This window comes from Phyllobates terribilis, unplaced genomic scaffold (genome assembly GCF_046119375.1).
Source record: "Phyllobates terribilis strain yellow unplaced genomic scaffold, ASM4611937v1 Scaffold_11__3_contigs__length_659146591, whole genome shotgun sequence".
NCBI classification, from domain to species: Eukaryota; Metazoa; Chordata; class Amphibia; order Anura; family Dendrobatidae; genus Phyllobates; species Phyllobates terribilis.
In genome coordinates, this window is record NW_027362771.1 from 503,820,082 (window position 1) to 503,838,632 (window position 18,551).

Below are 18,551 nucleotides of genomic sequence, written 5' to 3' on the forward strand. Positions count from 1 at the left end.
CCTTCCTGGCTGCCCTCTCGGTCCACCACTGTGAACACTTTATTAACATTAGGATAGGTCCGGCCCCCACAGACACTTAGCTTAAACTTGGCATAAATGACTTACAAGTAACGCAATTAGGCAAATTCACCAGCTCCCTATCTCCCCATATTTGTCAGCCGTAATGGTGGTCTGCATTGGGACCAGAAGCGATAATGGCCCATTCTTTGATCACCTGACCACTAAGGACTATGATTGGCTACAGTGGTCAGGTAACTATAAGGGCATGTCATCAGTAACATATTCAATGATGCAATGTTTTAGTCACCTCACCGCTGCAGCCAATCACAGACCTCAGCATCATAGCTTCTGGTCCCCGAGATGAAAGCAGGCGAATATGCCTAAATTGGGCATTGTATAAACCATCCGCAAAGATTTTGCTGAGATCAGACATTTCCTTTCAAGTAGAGCTGTCACCGGGTCCAAATTGTCCAGTATTTGCTCTTATTTTATTCTTGTTGCTCCCCTGAGTATGTGTAATGGAGACAAAAGGGCCTCTAAGAGGATTCTTACAAGGTGCTTCAAAGATAGAGAGAGATTGCCATCTGCTGCTCAGGCACAGTCATGCGGAACCGAGAAGTTTAAGGGGGAGCAGATTTAGACGCTGGACCCAGTCAGGTGACTTCCAGGAAGGAGTTCCAAGGTACAAGAGGCCAGCGTGCCAAGCCTGAGGGGTTTTTGGCGCCAAGCAGCAGAAAGGAGCAGACGTGCTGCCTGCGTGTTGAGAAGCCCCTCGCGGCAGGTCTAAGCCGGAGGCCTGCGAGGTGCCACAGCCGGGCGCCGGTGAATGAGCTCCGGATCCCTCACAGATGTGACTCGAGTGCTCTGCCTACTGAAGAGAGTCGGAACCTGCTTGCGGTGCTGAGTGAGTTTGCGGAACCCGACGTCGCCCGCCGACAGACGAGGTCTGGACCCCCCTATCTATGGCTTGAGAGACTGCCTCCAACGGCCAAGAAAAGAGGAGTTGAGAGACTACTGAGCCAAGAAAGTCATGCCAGCGAAAGCAGAAGAGCTGCATACGTGAATAGGGCCGTCACTTCTACTGTTCACTCACGGTACCGGGGCCAGTTGGGTTTAGATACTCAGGTTGGGAGAGGAGCAGTTGGGGCGAAAGAAGCTAAACTTGCTCTAATTGATTTTGTCCGGAAAAGACTTGCGGCCTAGCGGGAATAACCGGTGACCCCCGCTAGAGCCATATACAGAGATAAAGAACTGACGTGGTGACTCCCCTGACTGGGTGCACCACATTACTTTGAGAGACTTCATATTTTGCTAATATTTCAAATTACTGTTCAATACCCTTGTTGTTATCCCCTTGTTCAAAATACCTGTTTTATATATACATAAACTGTTTATAATCATCTCCGACTGTCCTTGCCTTGTGTCTCTGTGAGTTGCATTCTGGCACCTGCATTACATATGCAGTTTTTTTTTTCATTTCTTTTTTAATCCACCACACCGTTCCAGAGATACGAGCCTTTTTATTTAGTCCTAACTTTTCAGAATCTTTCAAGGGGGTGTGACTTAAAGTGTAATAATGCAGAGCAGCCTAAAGACATTCCCCTGAGAATCCTGAGTCACACCCCCTAGGAAAAGAACATAAAATTAGGAGTAAATAAAAGGGCCCTTATCTCTAGAACCATATGGTTCTAAAACAAAACGAAAAAAACCCGGAATACTCAGGGGAGCAGCGAGAATAAAATAAGAGCAAAAACTGATCACTTCTGACCTGGTGTCAGATTCTCTTTAACTATGCATGCATATTTCAATATTTTTACCTTTTTTCAGATACTCTTCCTCTGTAGATAATCAGGCAGTGAAAATAAAGTATATAAAAGCTGACGTGTAATGGTATTGAACTATCATCTGTCTATCTGGCTATCCTATATTTGGTGAGTATGTATGTACAGTATTCTGCATACATACATACCATATGTCTACATATAGTGGAACTTGATTGTCTGGATTCTATGACTGCTCAATAATTAATCAGTAAGGAAATAATCACAGCTCAATACCTGGTCAGAACTTGGGGTCTCAGAGATGTCATTCATACTTCTGCTTTGTGCATGACCTAGGATGTAGACCACATACAGATTGGTAAAAACCTGAAATACCATTTTATTTTCACCATTCAGCATCACAACCTTTTTAATTTTTGAACATTATTTCTTTTCATAGTAAAAAATTATATAGCTTTTTGGAAACAAAAACATGTCCATCCGCCATAGTGGATGAAGGGAGAAAGGAAACTTTGTTTCTCTTCATTAATCCAGAGGAAGGCAAAAAAAAAAAATATCTAAGGCATGAGCCAATCTGCCCTAAAAGAAGAAAAATTCTCTCCTGATATCAAGTGGAAATTAAATTGGATCAATGTATATACTAGACCGTGTTAAACTAGAAAATGAAAAGTACAGGTCGCAATGATCCAAAACTACATTCAAATAGTGGATACAAGAAAAAAGTCTACAAAGCAAATATAAGAAACACAAGATGGAAAATTAGATATCTAAAAGTCTAAATGCACAAGGCGGAAGCATTTATCACAGGGATAACACAATCCTTGCTGAAGATGATGAAGTCACGTTGTGTGTTATTAGGAAATAGTTCAGCTTTCTGCCTTCAGAACCCCTCAGTGGTTTACGATGTGCTCTGCCCAGAACACAGCCCCATACATTACATACATGCATATAAAGAAGAGGAAACCTACGCAATCTTCCATAGTTACAGTTCTGTCTCATTCTCAGATCCTCCGTAGAGCGATGGAGATGATTACCGGCAGGGGCACTTGGGGCAGGAATTCGATCTACAGGAGATTAAGAGAAATTTATACAGATGAAATCTGTGACAAAATATACATAGATACAATATATTCTAAACGAGAATCATAAAAACAGAAATGTAAGTAGAAATGTGTTTCTATGGCCTCATTTAGGGTTTTTTATAATATAGCAGAAAAACTTGGGTGATAGAGAAAGTCTGTATCTCTAACCATAGTTTTTGGTTGTAGTTAAAGGGATCTTCTACCTACCTGGTATGATTTTAACAGTAAATCCCTGCAATACCCCTACCAAATTATTTTCCCCTATATTTAATTACATAACATGTTCTACAAATGTATTACTAGAAACATAAGAAAGAAGGAAAAGGAGGTCCACGGAGGTGCATTCAACCAGTACCAAGGGTTAATTACCAGTTGCACTCAACCAATTCAAGGTGGAAAAGAAGTGACAAATGTGTGGATGGCACTGTTCTCACTGTGGTCTTCTCTACCTGTTACTATAGCATCGTCCATGGGAATAATTGATGACCACTGATCATTTTCAAAAGTATTGCCATATCACTAGTGGACCCCAATATTCTACTACAATACCTGCCTTCTAGGATCGCGTTCACACTGTTTGAAATCTCAAGAGGGAAGAAAAACCCTACCATGAGGAATTTAAAAATAATGTGTCATTAGAAATGACTTATTGATTAAATCAAGTTTTTGTGTTACATGCATTTTGTATGTATGTATGTTGGCATTTTTTCATATCACAGTCTTTATTAAAAAAAACAAAACAACAAAATTAGTTATTTTGCAATTTTCACACTGGGCACTGAGGCTATTTTAGAACCATATATATATTTTTTTTTTTTATGAAGAGCTTTTTTCATGCACATTATCCCCAGAGACCAGATTACAATGCCAGTTAAAGGGGTATTTTTATGTGATTACATTGCTTAAGTTTGTTAGACAGTATGAGAATAAGCAAGTTTGCAACTGAATTGCTTTTTCTTTCTCCTGTCATCCTACTGTAAGAATAGTGTACAGCTAGTCTCCATGGAGCTTGACTACTACTGCCTGCCCATACCCTGGCCTACAGTGAAAAATTGTTACATTCCAGGAAAGAAGTTAATTCCTAACATCCCAGTCAGCTATCTCTTTAATTACAGCAGTTAACTGCTTAGCTGCATCCCCCTCACAGCTCCAGACAAGCTGCTGTTATAAATTTTGCAAAATCACCAGCCCCCAGCATTGGCTGGTTCAGAAGCAGTTCTCTTAATCATGACTCTCACTGTCCAGACCAGTGTGCTTGTTCAAATGCCCTGTTATCTCTATGTGTAAATGTATTGATAACAGTGTACACTCCAGAGCAAACCACTCATAGCTGAATGTGTTATAGCAGAACTTGCGCTTAGTTTTATACTTCTACTAATACTATAGCTCTACTACTCACCAGAACTGTCACTTAAAGAGGAGGGCCCACCCTGCCAGAAACCAGGAAGCAAGGAGATTGAACAGTTATATGTTCCTTTTGTTTTTAGCTCCCTTTCTTCCCAGAGCCATAATGTTTTCATTTTTCTGTCAATATAGCCATATGAGGACTCATTTTTTGCCGGATAAGTTGTACTTTTGATTGACACCATTAATTTTACCATACAGTGTACTGGAAAAAGGGGAAAAAAACATCCAAGTGCAGTAAAATTGCAAAAAAAAGTGCAATTCCACAATTGTTTTTTGTTTTTTTTTATTTACCGTGTTCACTAAATGCTAATACTGACCTGGCAATATGATTCCTGAGGTCAGTACAAGTGTGCAGATACCAAACATGTATAGGTTCTTTTTAATTTAAGTTAATTTATTTAAATATGAGTAAATTCTTTTTTTTAACGTTTTATTTTGAATGGGGGAAACGTGGGTCGATTTGATCTTTTATGTTTTTTAAATTTTTTTAAAATATTTTTTTTTACTTCAATAGTCCCCTTAGGATTGCCTATGTAGATCGTCTGATTGCCTGTGCTACACATAGCAGGGTCTATGAACGCCGGCCCGAGGAGATTTACAGTGACAGGCACGGGGGTCTTCTGCAGACCCCTGGCTGTCATGACTACCCATCTGCACCCCGTGATCACGTGACAGGGGTGCCAATGGGCGTGTCTTATGAGGCGCTTCCGGCTTGCATGAGTTAAATGCCGCTGTCAGAGATTGACATACATACTGTATAGTTTTGGTTCCTTTGCTTTTCTTTTGCTTTTTATGGGGAGCCTGAAAAAATGCATGAAAAAAATATATGAAAAGCTTTAAAACTCCGGCATTCCTGACGTTGCAGACACAGATGTAGCCCTGAACTTCCGGGACAGCTCCCACAAAGCAAGACTGGATCCGGGACAGTTGGGAGCTATGCCATATGTACACCACTATGGGGCATACAGTAATGGATCCTCCATGTGAACATGTACCAATCTCTAGTTTTTTATTTAATCACCTACCATAACTCATGCTCAACAAAAGTAGATTCTATATTAATCAAGTTTGTTCTCCCTTGATCTGCAGAACCTTACTGTGTGTAATACTCATGATCATGATCCTTTACTCACACATATCTTCTCTAAGGAACCCCCCCCCAAAAAAAAAACTAATAAACAACAAAAAAAGATAAAAAAGGAATATTCCAAGCTGTATTCATGAACAATCTCTTCAACCTACTGGTAGTGGTGGAGACAGATTTTCCAATGTCCACCAAAGATCGGTGAATGGGTTTCTTGGTTTGGTGCCTATGTTTCCTTAATAGAACAAAACTAACTTTCTCCCTGAGGTCAGGCATGAGTATCCCATCTTCTACCTGCTTTTCAATTATGTCATCTGTAGAAAGAAAAATTATTAATTTCATGATGGCACAAAACATTTTATTTGTCTTGTATTGTCACCTTGAACCTGGCACCAAGGGCCACTTTCAGTTTGCCAATACATTTCCCAACCAAGACTTTTCTATGAACAAGTGAATATTTTGTACCTATGATCTGTGGGAGGGAATAACCATCTAAATCCAGCAACACAGTTCCCGTCTGGAGACATGTCCTCAGCTCGAATAGGCTGTGTAGGGTCAGTGTTGACACATGTGGCTTACTCCACCTCTCTCCACCTTCTTCTACTTTCTCTTCAAATTTTATCCACCTAATGAAAGCAACAAAAAAAAATAATGGTACAATTGATAACTTTCCATAAGGGTATTACCATGAATCTTGCAATCAGAGGAAAGATATTCACATAGGCAGCAGGTTTCCTGTCTACTAATTCCAGTAACTAAATCTTTGTCCTTAACGTAAATAAATGGCAGGTCAACTGGACTGTACGAAAGTTATGATCACTTTGAGACTGTTTTCATGCACAGTAAATCTTATACACAGAATAACATGGAAATAACAATGTTAGTAACCCTTACTTACAGTGCCTACAAGTAGTAATCAACCCCCTGCAGATTTAGCTGGTTTGATAAGATGCAAATAAGTTAGAGCCTTCAAACTGCAAACGAGAGTAGGTTTTATGAACAGAAGCATAAATCTTACAAACCAAAAAGTTATGTTGCTCAGTTGAATTTTATTAAATTTTAAACATAAAAGTGTGGGTCAATTATTATACAACCCCAATGTTTAATATTTTGTGGAATAACCCTTGTTTGCAATTACAGCTAATAATCGTCTTTTATAAGACCTGATCAGGCCGGCACAGGTCTGTGGAGTTATCTTGGCCCACTCCTCCATGCAGATCTTCTCCAAGTTATCTAGGTTCTTTGGGTGTCTCATGTGGACTTTATTCTTGAGCTCCTTCCACAAGTTTTCAATTGGGTTAAGGTCAGGAGACTGACTAGGCCACTCCAACACCTTGACTTTTTCCCTCTTGAACCATGCCTTGGTTTTCTTGGCTGTGTGCTTTGGGTCGTTGTCTTGTTGGAAGATGAAATTACGACCCATCTTAAGATCCTTGATGGAGGAGCGCAGGTTCTTGGCCAAAATCTCCAGGTAGGCCGTGCTATCCATCTTCCCATGGATGCGGACCAGATGGCCAGGCCCCTTGGCAGAGAAACAGCCCCACAGCATGATGCTGCCACCACCATGCTTGACTGTAGGGATGGTATTCTTGGGGTCGTATGCAGTGCCATCCAGTCTCCAAACGTCACGTGTGTGGTTGGCACCAAAGATCTCGATCTTGGTCTCATCAGACCATAGAACCTTGAACCAGTCTGTCTCAGAGTCCTCCAAGTGATCATGAGCAAACTGTAGATGAGCCTTGCCATGACGCTTTGAAAGTAAAGGTACCTTACGGGCTCGTCTGGAACGGAAACCATTGCGGTGGAGTACGTTACTTATGGTATTGACTGAAACCAATGTCCCCACTGCCATGAGATCTTCCCAGAGCTCCTTCCTTGTTGTCCTTGGGTTAGCCTTGACTCTTCGGACAAGCCTGGCCTCGGCACGGGAGGACACTTTCAAAGGCTGTCCAGGCCGTGGAAGGCTAACAGTAGTTCCATAAGCCTTCCACTTACGGATGATGCTCCCAACAGTGGAGACAGGTAGGCCCAACTCCTTGGAAAGGGTTTTGTACCCCTTGCCAGCCTTGTGACCCTCCACGATCTTGTCTCTGATGGCCTTGGAATGCTCCTTTGTCTTTCTCATGTTGACCATGTCTGAGTGCTGTTCACAAGTTTGGGGAGGGTCTTAAATAGTCAGAAAAGGCTGGCAAAAGAGATCTTTAATCCACACATGTGAAGCTCATTATTCTTGGTGCCTGAACTACTTCTTAATACTTTAGGGGGACCAAACAGAATTCTTGTGGTTTGAGGGGTTGAATAATAAATGACACTCTGAATTAACTTTTCACGTTTTAAAAAAAAAAAAAAAACAACAAAAAAAAAACAATATTTGCTGCAGTGCATTTCCCACTTCCAGGCTGATCTACAGTACAAATGTCACAATGCCAAGTTAATTCCGCATGTGTCAACCAGCTAAATCTGCAGGGGGTTGAATACTACTTGTAGGCACTGTATATAAAGGTTCTAAGAACACTTTCAATAGTTATGATGAATTTAGTAGGAGAGAGGCAATAATAATGAAGCACTCCTCCTCCCATCAAAATTTGTATACTCTTAATATATTGCAGTCATCATATTATATAGCACTGTGTACTTACAATTGCTCATCACGTGATTAAAAACTTCTAAGCTTTATGTAGAAATAAGAAGTCAGGGGGAGGAGGGAGCAGCTGGGTGAGGAGTTGAACAGGGGGATGACTCATGCAGGGACAAGAGACTTCCTGTTTCTACATGGAGCTTAGAAGGATTCAGCTAGTCAGTTTTTAATCATGTGATGTCATAGACCTAATGGAAAGAAAATAATTAACTGGGTAGAAGGCAAAATGAGCAATTATAAGTACACAGTGCTACAGTGTTGGCCAAAAGTATTGGCACCCCTGCAATTCTGTCAGATAATACTCAGTTTCTTCCTGAAAATGATTGCAATCACAAATTCTTTGGTATTATTCTCTTCATTTAATTTGCTTGCAAGGAAAAAAACACAAAAGAGAATGAAGCAAAAATCAAATCATTGATCATTTCACACAAAACTCCAAAAAAAGGGCCGGACAAAAGTATTGGCACCCTCAGCCTAATACTTGGTTGCACAACCTTTAGCCAAAATAACTGCGAACAACCGCTTCCGGTAACCATCAATGAGTTTCTTACAATGCTCTGCTGGAATTGTAGACCATTCTTCTTTGACAAACTGCTCCAGGTCCCTGATATTTGAAGGGTGCCTTCTCCAAACTGCCATTTTGAGATCTCTCCACAGGTGTTCTGTGGGATTCAGGTCTGGACTCATTGCTGGCCACCTTAGAAGTCTCCAGTGCTTTCTCTCAAACCATTTTATAGTGCTTTTGGAAGTATGTTTTTGGTCATTGTCCTGCTGGAAGACCCATGACCTCTGAGGGAGACACAGCTTTCTCACACTGGGCCCTACATTATGCTGCAAAATTTGTTGGTAGTCTTCAGACTTCATAATGCCATGCACACGATCAAGCAGTCCAGTGCCAGAGGCAGCAAAGCAACCCCAAAACATCAGGGAACCTCCGTCATGTTTGACTGTAGGGACCATGTTCTTTTCTTTGAATGCCTCTTTTTTTTCCTGTACACTCTATGTTGATGCTTTTTCCCAAAAAGCTCTACTTTTGTCTCATCTGACCAGAGAACATTCTTCCAAAACTTTTTAGACTTTCTCAGGTAAGTTTTGGCAAACTCCAGCCTGGCTTTTTTATGTCTCGGGGTAAAAAGTGGGGTCTTCCTGGGTGTCCTACCATACAGTCCCTTTTTATTCAGACGTCGACGGATAGTACGGGTTGACACTGTTTTACCCTCGGACTGCAGGGCAGCTTGAACTTGTTTGGATGTTAGTCGAGGTTCTTTATCCACCATCCGCACAATCTTGCGTTGAAATCTCTTGTCAATTTTTCTTTTCCGTCCACATCTAGGGAGGTAAGCCACAGTGCCATGGGCTTTAAACTTCTTGATGACACTGCGCACGGAAGACACAGGAACATTCAGGTCTTTGGAGATGGACTTGTAGCCTTGAGATTGCTCATGCTTCCTCACAATTTGGTTTCTCAAGTCCTCAGATAGTTCTTTGGTCTTCCTTCTTTTCTCCATGCTCAATGTGGTACACACAAGGACACAGGACAGAGGTTGAGTCAACTTTAATCCATGTTAACTGGCTGCAAGTGTGATTTAGTTATTGCCAACACCTGTTAGGTGCCACAGGTAAGTTACAGGTGCTGTTAATTACACGAATTAGAGAAGCATCACATGATTTTTCAAAGGGTGCCAATACTTTTGTCCACCCCCTTTTTTAGGTTTAGTGTGGAATTATATCCAATTTGGCTTTAGGACAATTCTTTTTGTGTTTTTTTTCATTGAAGACAAATTAAATGAAGAGAATAATACCAAAGAATTTGTGATTGCAATCATTTTCAGGAAGAAACTGAGTATTATCTGACAGAATTGCAGGGGTGCCAATACCTTTGGCCAGCACTGTATATAATATAATGACTGCAATATATTAAGAGGATAAAAACTTTGATGGGAGTGCTTTTTTAAGGAGGCAAACTATTAAAATTTGACTTTTAATGATTATATTAAAGTTTGCTGACATATCTCTAAAAAAGGGGGTTCATACACTGTAACTGATGGCATAGAATATGATGCGATATTGAATCTGCTAAAATGCCTATGAGCTATAGAAGTAAGTGAATAGTAAGTTCAAATGGTCCATATACTGTACTTGTTCCACACTACACATAGTAATACAGGCGAAAATCCAGTTAATGCTCTCCAACAACTGGATTATATGAAGTTTTAGTAATGAAATAGTAAAATAGTCTATGAGTCTTAGTATACAGTAATTTGCCCAAACCAAACCTGGTAATACTGTCACCAAAAAACTGGTATGAGATCCATATAAGTCAATATAAAATTGATAATAGTGCACCATAGAACCAGGTCATCACTTGTGGGGTAAGCATGACAGTGCTGATTCCTAACACTACCCTTGTTGTGGTCCTGGAAAGACTCTCGCCCTGAAATGGGCAGTACCCAAGTGTAGTACTAACTTAGGCGGAATAACCCCCACCTCTCGATCTAACGCATCTCAGCAAAATTAATAAACAATATGAGGAATCAGTAACTCAGCATGGTGGTACATACTGAGCAGCATAAGAATGGTGCGTGTCTCACTAGCAGCGAGGGAGTGTTTGAACACGGGACTATGAGCACCACTTTCTCACTTTTAGTATATGATGTCAGATGTGAACTGGAATTAGAATCATAGCTCTATACAGCCGGACTCGGGAGAAGAGCAGTGTGATTTGCAAAAGTGTCGCCATAGTGATATCAATATACAAAGAGCCATTACTCAGTAGATTCTGATCTGCTGAGCCAGACACAGAGCAGTAATGGTAGTCGTATAAAACACATCTAGAAGCAATAGGATATAAAGAGGAGCAGTGCGTTGTTCAACTATATCACATTAGTAACGTCAGCGTACAAAGTACCGCATATCAGCACTATATAGGAACAGCAGATAATACATGCTGGACTATATCTAGCGCAGCTATAGATGGTGGCATGGATAAGTATAATAAGGAACATATTTTATGCAGAGAACCATAGAGGGACCAGACCAAAAATATGACTGAATTGGGCCAGATCATGGAGGAAACAATAATATGTCTTACTAGAAGAGTAGCTGGTGAGAGAAGAAGGGACGGGAACGATAAGTGGACTTCATGATGGCCACTGGCCTATATGAAGCAGCTATAATTAAGGCCATCTGTTGACACTGAAGTAAATATCCACCATGCTTCTTTTTTTTAGAAATTTCTAGTCCAAATCTCCACCTCTTCTAGGTGATTTCACAACATCAGTGCCCATTAAGAGTATTCCCCTCATGGGCATTGATCACATGCCGAGCAATAGGTGTATCACTGGAATTAGTGATGTCCCCAATGTGCTTCTCACTCTTCTTCTGAACTCACAGTCTTCCCTATATATTATTTTCCAAAGATACTTGTGGTCTTTTCGATAACCTATTTTGTTTTGCAGTTCATAAATTCTCTCCCATCAAAAGATTTGTGTGTCACATAATTGGCAGAGTGACATGGCAATAAGATGTCCAAACCTTTTGTCATACTATTATGTGAATAAAATACATTAACAAGTCTACATGTGATCTTCATTGGAATATGTAAAACAACCCTTTCCTTTAGACCTTTCCTTTATTCATCATGCATGCAGCAGAAAGCTGACGTCTTTGTGGGGATAGCAGGCCTTGTAGTATAAATCGATGGCTACAAATAACAATGGCCTTAGATTACAATATTCTCGGCTTACAATGTTCTTGGATCTGGGCCATCAGTGCATTCAATATACATGGCCAGAGGCAGGGTCGATCCGTGGTGCATGTGACGGGCAGGAAGTTCCAGCCATAGTAGGCATTTCTCTAGTAAATATTGGGATAGATATAACCAATCAGTAGGTCCTATGTTACTGAAATAAACAAATTAATATTACAATTTGAGGGTCTAATGAATTGAAAATGGGTCCCTATTAGAGATGAGTTAGTGTCCGGCGCTAAATGCCAAACACCGACTTCTCCCGGAAGTCCATTGCAATGTTCGGAGTTCCAGGGGAAGTCTGAGAGGTAGAGAATTTTCCGGCTCACAAGTTTGGGTCCCCATTGTTTTCAATATGGTTCAGGTTCTGATTCAAGTTTGGGTACAGTTCTGGAACTCGAATTGAACTTTGGAATAAAGTTCAGGTCGAGCACCAGAACCCAAACATCCACGGGTCCGCTCATCCCTAGTCCCTACACCAAAGTGGGCTAATGTTAATGCATCTCTTCCCCATCCTGGAAACTACCCCATGATGATTATGATTGCTTGTTCTCCCCTTCCAATGTCTTTTATGCCGAAACATGGAGAGATTTAAAGGTCATTCTTTTGGCCTCCATCTGGTGAATGGGGCTACTGAAAACATTAACATGTATGATCTGAGTTTTTCCATTGTATACATTCAGCTAATTGTACAGACGCATTGTGGACTTATTCTAAGCCTGGTAAATTACAAAAAACGAGAAACCAAAGAATGTTCATATGTTACGTTTCTGCCCACTAAGCTAATCCTGCTCAGTTTGTTTTCCTCTTCCTTCATTTACTAAAAGTTGCATGACTTGTATTATGGATTACAGCTAAAACAAGGGGAGGCTTTAAGAAACTCTCTTAAGAGTTTGATTTTCTTAGAAAAAAATTATTGTTAAGCAGATGTACAATCAAACAAGCCTCGTAATCCTAAGCTTCCTTAACCTTTCAGGCCTGCATTGCTTGCCATCCTCATCTTTACGAGTGAGTAGCCTTACAATAGATGAGGAGGAAGAGTGTGGAAGCTACACACCAGACTACAGGAAAAAGGACTTTTGTGAAATATCAAAAGATACCTATTTCAGATTTCAATTCTTTATTTTCCCTGAAGATCAATCACTTGTGTAAAGTTTTTTGGCAGATTACATCTGATTTTTAAAAGTTTTGAGCAATAAAATACTCCTGAGCTTACCTTTGGAGACCCTTCTAATAAAAAGTAACTATCCAAAGTTTAAGGGGTTAGATCATAAAGCAACCCCTCTTTAAAATCAAGCTAGCATAGTACCCAACCGATAGCTCCAAATCTGTCTACTCTCTACCCCGGCAAGCGGCTCTTTTTGGCAAAGTGAATGGACTAGTTTTTCTCCACACAAACCAAGTAGTTGTGCAAAAAAACCGCAGCATTCGCTAGTCCTTTCCGTTTTTCTGCAGAGACTCACCCTTAGAATTGAATATGTGCACAAAATATGGATGCCATACAGTCACCACCCTTATGGCATTTGTTTTTAATGGATCCATAGCAAAAAACACCTAAGAAACAAAATTAGGCTTTTTATTCTTTTTTTTAAAATTGCGAATATTAAATCGAATGCAAAAAATGGACATTCGGATGACATATGGTATGAAAAACGGTCGTAATGAATAATACTGGAGAAAAATCCTTTGCTTTTTTTTCCTTGTAGATGACCAATGGACAATTTTTAATATGCTCATCTGAACCCAGCTTTAAGGAGTACCTATCATGTAAATTATTTTTTTAATGAAAGTTATACCTAACGTGTAGAAGATCCAGGTTCCAGGTCTTGCAATCCCCACTGATCACTTAAAAAGTTGCTCTGAATCTCTGAGAGCTATTGAGCAGCTTTTTGAATAATCGGTGGGGGTCCTGTGACCCGGTCTTAAAGAGTACCTATCATGTAAAATACTTTTTTTCCTGAAAAGTATTACCTAGTGTCTAGCAAATCCAGGCTCCAAGTCTTGAGATCCCCACCAATCACTTAAAAAGTTGCTCTGTTGCGTGCTACTCATGCTGAATCTGTGAGCTTTAATAGAAAGTCTAGGAGCCCTTACTCCAAGTAGAGCACACCAGAGTGGCTTTTTGAGCAATCGATGGGGTTCACAGGAACCAGACCCCCAACGATTTGCTACATATTTTGGGTAGTACCTATCATGTAAAGAATGATATGATAGGTAACTCTGAGATATCAAAATTCTTAGTAGATTATCTTTTTTTTCCAAAATTCCTATTATCTGGATGCAAATGGAGAGATTACGGTAATACATGGTTTTATAGGCTCACTCCAATTTTATAGCCATGTGATAATTGGTTTTACTAACTTGCCCTGGTTGATGCCTATCCTGCACACCACCTGACACTTAATCCTACCCCCGTGGCTCAAGATGATGGAATTGGCTATTGACCCCACATGTTATCTTTGCTTTGACTAGAGGTGAAAAAAAGTGAAGCCATATACTTATGGGAAATATAATAATATGAATGTAGTTCAATAGGTAAGTTTATTTTTGTCCGGCATTGGGTGGGATTGTCGAAGGACTATGTGAGCACAATAAGGCCCTATGTGGATATGTGGCCTAGAGAGAAAATTCCTTGTGGATTTTAGCTTCTGACTTGTTAATCGCCTCACTTTAATAAGTTTCATTTCTCCGGGCTCATGTAATTCTTTCATTAGACTTTAAAGCGGGATTTGTTTGTGCTCTCCTAATAAGAATGCATGCGGTTGTTTCATTAGTGCGCTAATTTGTTTCAGGTTGACACATATTACTTACTGATGTCACTCCTTCCATGATTACACACCAGTAATTAAAACAACCCTAAATGCTGATACTGTCTAAATTAAAAGCTCTAAACCTCGTTTCTTCAGATTTTTACCCACAAAGGCCAAAAAATATGACTATGAAGGTGGCAATATTAATATGCTCACATTAGCAAAATGAATCCCTTCATTTTCCCATAAAAGATTTTCCCGATGCTTTTCCAATAACAATTTAAATGACATAATTGCAGCGATAACATCAATCATCAATCAATTTAGCATGGTCAGAAGTAAAAATATACATTAGGTCAATTAAAATTTAATGATAGAGAACCTCCGAAGCTTTAAAACAATAATTGCCCATGAGGATGCCAACTATGCAATGGCGGCAAATGTCAAAAATATTATTGGGCAACATACGTTTGGTGAGTCTTTTATGCCGGACACAATAGCGTAGTCTACTGCACTAGTGCTTCGAACATAAAAGTCAGGCAGAGTGGGGGAAAAAGGACAAATGGAGTCCAAAGCTGCAGACTTTGCCAAAGACATGCTGATAGGGGATCTAAATTGTGAGCCCAATGGGAACAGTGATGAAAATATCTGGAAATCAGTTAAGAAATTGACACACCCCCTGGGCCGTGGGGTACTCGGTGCCAGGGATGTCACAGTGGCAGTGACCCGGTCCGTGACCCAGGGCGGTCAATAAAAGGAGATTATAGTTTTTATAGTTTAATGTTCGTGACGCCACCTGTGGTATGCTATATGGAGCCGCCGCTGCGGTGCAGATCCTCTGGAGCTGGTGGTGACGCAGCTGAGTTGGGACAGCTCTCCACAGGCAGAGCTTAGCTCCAGGGCAGGAAATGGTGATGTTATAGATGTTGCTGTGCAGTGTAGTGCAGGGGATGGCGCAGATAATAACCAGTCCACAACTTAATGGCGGTTTCCTCTTATCTTTACTTGCGGTGGTTAGGCAGACCGGGGCACGGGTACTAGCTTGTAGTAGAGGTCCGGGCGGCCTGGAAGCAAGTTGGGAATCCACCTCACCAGGTGATGTTGGAGGCCTTCCCTTTGCGCTAATCTCTTTGGCCCTGCTGCTTATAGTTATGCTGTGGCCCTCATCCCTGAGTAAAACATCTCTGTGCTCACCCGTATGGCAGGCAGCTCGGGCCTTCCTGGAGTGTCGCTCCCACGTGGCGGTGCTGGGCCCTATGTGCTGCTGAGCCTCCGGGCGTCTGGTGGGGCCAGGAGACCTGCAGTCTCCTGCCCTCCGGTTTCTGTTGCTGGGCCTTCAGTGCCCCACAACCTCGGACTCCGGTGTCCGGTTCTTCTATGCTCCTCTCTGGGGTGAGCTGCTGTGCAGCTCCACTCCCCAGGTCTTTCCTCTTCGCTGTCCTGACTTCAACTCCTCTCACTAACTCTAACTAACCCTGCCTCCAGATTCAAGTTGCTAAGGGGAGGAGCTCCCCTTGCTGGTCTGGAGCCAGGAAAGTGTTGCATGCTAGTATACCTGACTAGGGGACCCTTGCTTGCTTCCAGGCATGGCATCACCTCTTGTGAGGGAGGCAATGCCACTGTTGCAACCGGACCCCTTGGGTGCCACATTCTCCTCTAGTTAAATTCAGTACTCCCGGACTGAGGATACCTTTTTGAATTAACAATCAACAATAATAACAATTCACATTACAAATAGTTTACAAAGTCAAAAATTACAAAAAACCCAACCAAAAATTTATAGCAGTCACTGCGGCGCTTAGTCTTTAAGCCACAATCCGGGGATTGTCTTTTTCCGGATAATTGAAATTTGGCTGGTAACACCGGTAGGCTGGGTAATCTCCTACGAATTCTTTGGCTCACCCTGAGTACGACAGGTTCACTGCTAGCAGAGGGTAGATTCTCCTGATCTGCTCCTGATGAAGCATCTGTCTCTGGGGCCGATTTGTCTCTCTGCTGTTCTGGAGCCTCTGTAGCTTCTGGTGAGGCAGCTTGGAGAAAGGTCAGGACCGGTACCACAATTGCTCTGTTCACCTGCGTCCAAGACTGGCGAAATGCTCCAAGGACTGTCTGGACGATTTCCTCCACGTTTTCTATGGGCTGAGGGCTGTCTTCGTCTTCTTCTTTGTGTTTCACCTGTTCAGGGCATATCTTCAGGTGGTGTCTTGAGACTGCCGCTGAAGTTTCCCCTCCATCTTTACTGATGAGGCACACTTTGGTGTTATTGTAATTCGAGGGTAGGACGGTGTATGGCTCAACCTCCCACTGATCATCTAATTTATGGACTCGTCTCTTTCTCTTGAGTACCTGTTCTCCAGGTGACAAGGGAACTGCAGGTGCGTGCTGATTGTAAGTTTTCTCCTGCTTCTGTCTCATCTGGGACAAACTTCTCTCCACACATTCTTGCACCTTGCGGTATTGTTGCTGCCGTTCTGTATCCTAATCTGCATCTGGTGATGTCGTCTCTGGTGTTAAGACTCCCTGTCTAAGTCAATGGGTAACTTGCCAGGTCTTTCTTTCATCAGGTAAGCGGGTGTACAGTTGGTGGAGTTCACCGGGATGTGGTTATTTAGGTCCACCAAATCTGGTAACTTCTCAGGCCACAGGCTACGTTCTTCAAGGGGCAACGTCTTCAACAGGTCTATTACCACCTGGTTCATTTTCTCGCACAACCCATTGGTCTGGGGATGATACGGCGTCATCCTTATTTTCTTGCCGTACAAGTTACAGAATTCTTGACACACTTCTGCTTCAAAGGCTGGATCATGGTCGGTTAGCACTCGTTCAGGGTAACTGTGCGGGCGACAAAAGTGTTGTTGAAAAGCTTTGGCTGCCGTCTGAGCCATCTGATCTTCCACTAGCACTACAACCAAGAACCTGGAGTAGTGTTCTACTATGGTGAGAGAGTAGACATAGCCTGACCGGCTTGGGGCTAGCTTCACATGGTCCAAGACTACCAGTTCAAGTGGTTGTTTGGTAATTATGGGCTGCAGGGGAGCCCTCTGGCTGTCCCGGTCTTTCCATCTCAGGTTGCATGGACCACATTCTTGACACCATCTCTCGATTGTTTTCCTCATGCCAACCCAGTAGAATCGCTCACGTAGCAGGACTTCCAACTTCTTCCACCCAAAGTGTCCTGCTCCATCATGGTATGCTTCTAAGACCATTGGCGTATCCCGCCTCGGGACTACCACCTGCCAAACCAGTTTGTGTGTCCGGGAGTTGATACTTCTTCGACACAGCTTTCCCTCGTAGATGAACAGTTTGCCATTCTCCTTCCACAACTGTTGGGCCTCCTGTGGAGCATCTGGATCAGGCTGCGAATCAGCTTGTGTCAGCAACTCCTTTACCAGGCGGACAGCCAGGTCGCTATCCTGCGTCTCTGCCCATCCACGGTGGGACAATGGGTTGAACGTGGCCTCACTGTTGGTGGAGCGCTTGTCCCTCACACAGTGGGAGCACTGGATCACCCTGTGACGATGGAAAACAGGTAGCTCTATCTCCTTCAGATCTTCCGGGCCTTCTCCCCCATCTGGCAAGTTGGGCATCCTGGACAGCGTATCAGCATTAGTGTTTTTATGCTCCATCTGATACTTGATGGTAAACTCATAGCTAGACTGTCGGGCCATCCATCGTTGCTCTAGGGCACCAAGATTCGCAGTCTCCAGGTGCGTCAGCGGGTTGTTGTCTGTGAAGATTGTAAATCTGGAGGAGGCGAGGTAGTGCTTGAAGCGCTCTGTTACAGCCCAGACTATGGCTAAAAACTCCAACTTGAAGGAACTATAGTTGTCGGGGTTCCTTTCCATAGGACGGAGCTTCCTGCTGGCATAGGCAATCACTCTCTCTCTGCCCTGCTGTACCTGGGACAGCACCGCTTCCAATCCCACGTTTCTGGCATCCGTATGAAGTACAAAGGGTTGGCCATAGTCGGGGTAGGCCAGGATTTCGTCTCCAGTAAGAGCCATTTTCAGTCGAGTGAAAGAATCGTCTTCTGGTTTACCCCATTTGAACGGAGGTTTCGG

General features: G+C 42.2%; 1 protein-coding gene across 1 annotated transcript in view; it reads right to left on the reverse strand.

The window, feature by feature from the left end:
• The window catches only part of SLC4A5 (solute carrier family 4 member 5), a 126,685-nt gene that overhangs the window by 77,040 nt on the left and 31,094 nt on the right, over positions 1-18,551 (reverse strand). Inside the window, exons 3-6 of the mRNA XM_073653579.1 lie at positions 5,820-5,980; positions 5,513-5,668; positions 2,750-2,845; positions 2,058-2,113 (exon numbers count right to left, since the gene is read on the reverse strand). Of these exons, the coding sequence (XP_073509680.1) occupies positions 2,058-2,113; positions 2,750-2,845; positions 5,513-5,668; positions 5,820-5,980 (469 nt within the window). The remainder of the gene's footprint in view (positions 1-2,057; positions 2,114-2,749; positions 2,846-5,512; positions 5,669-5,819; positions 5,981-18,551) is intronic.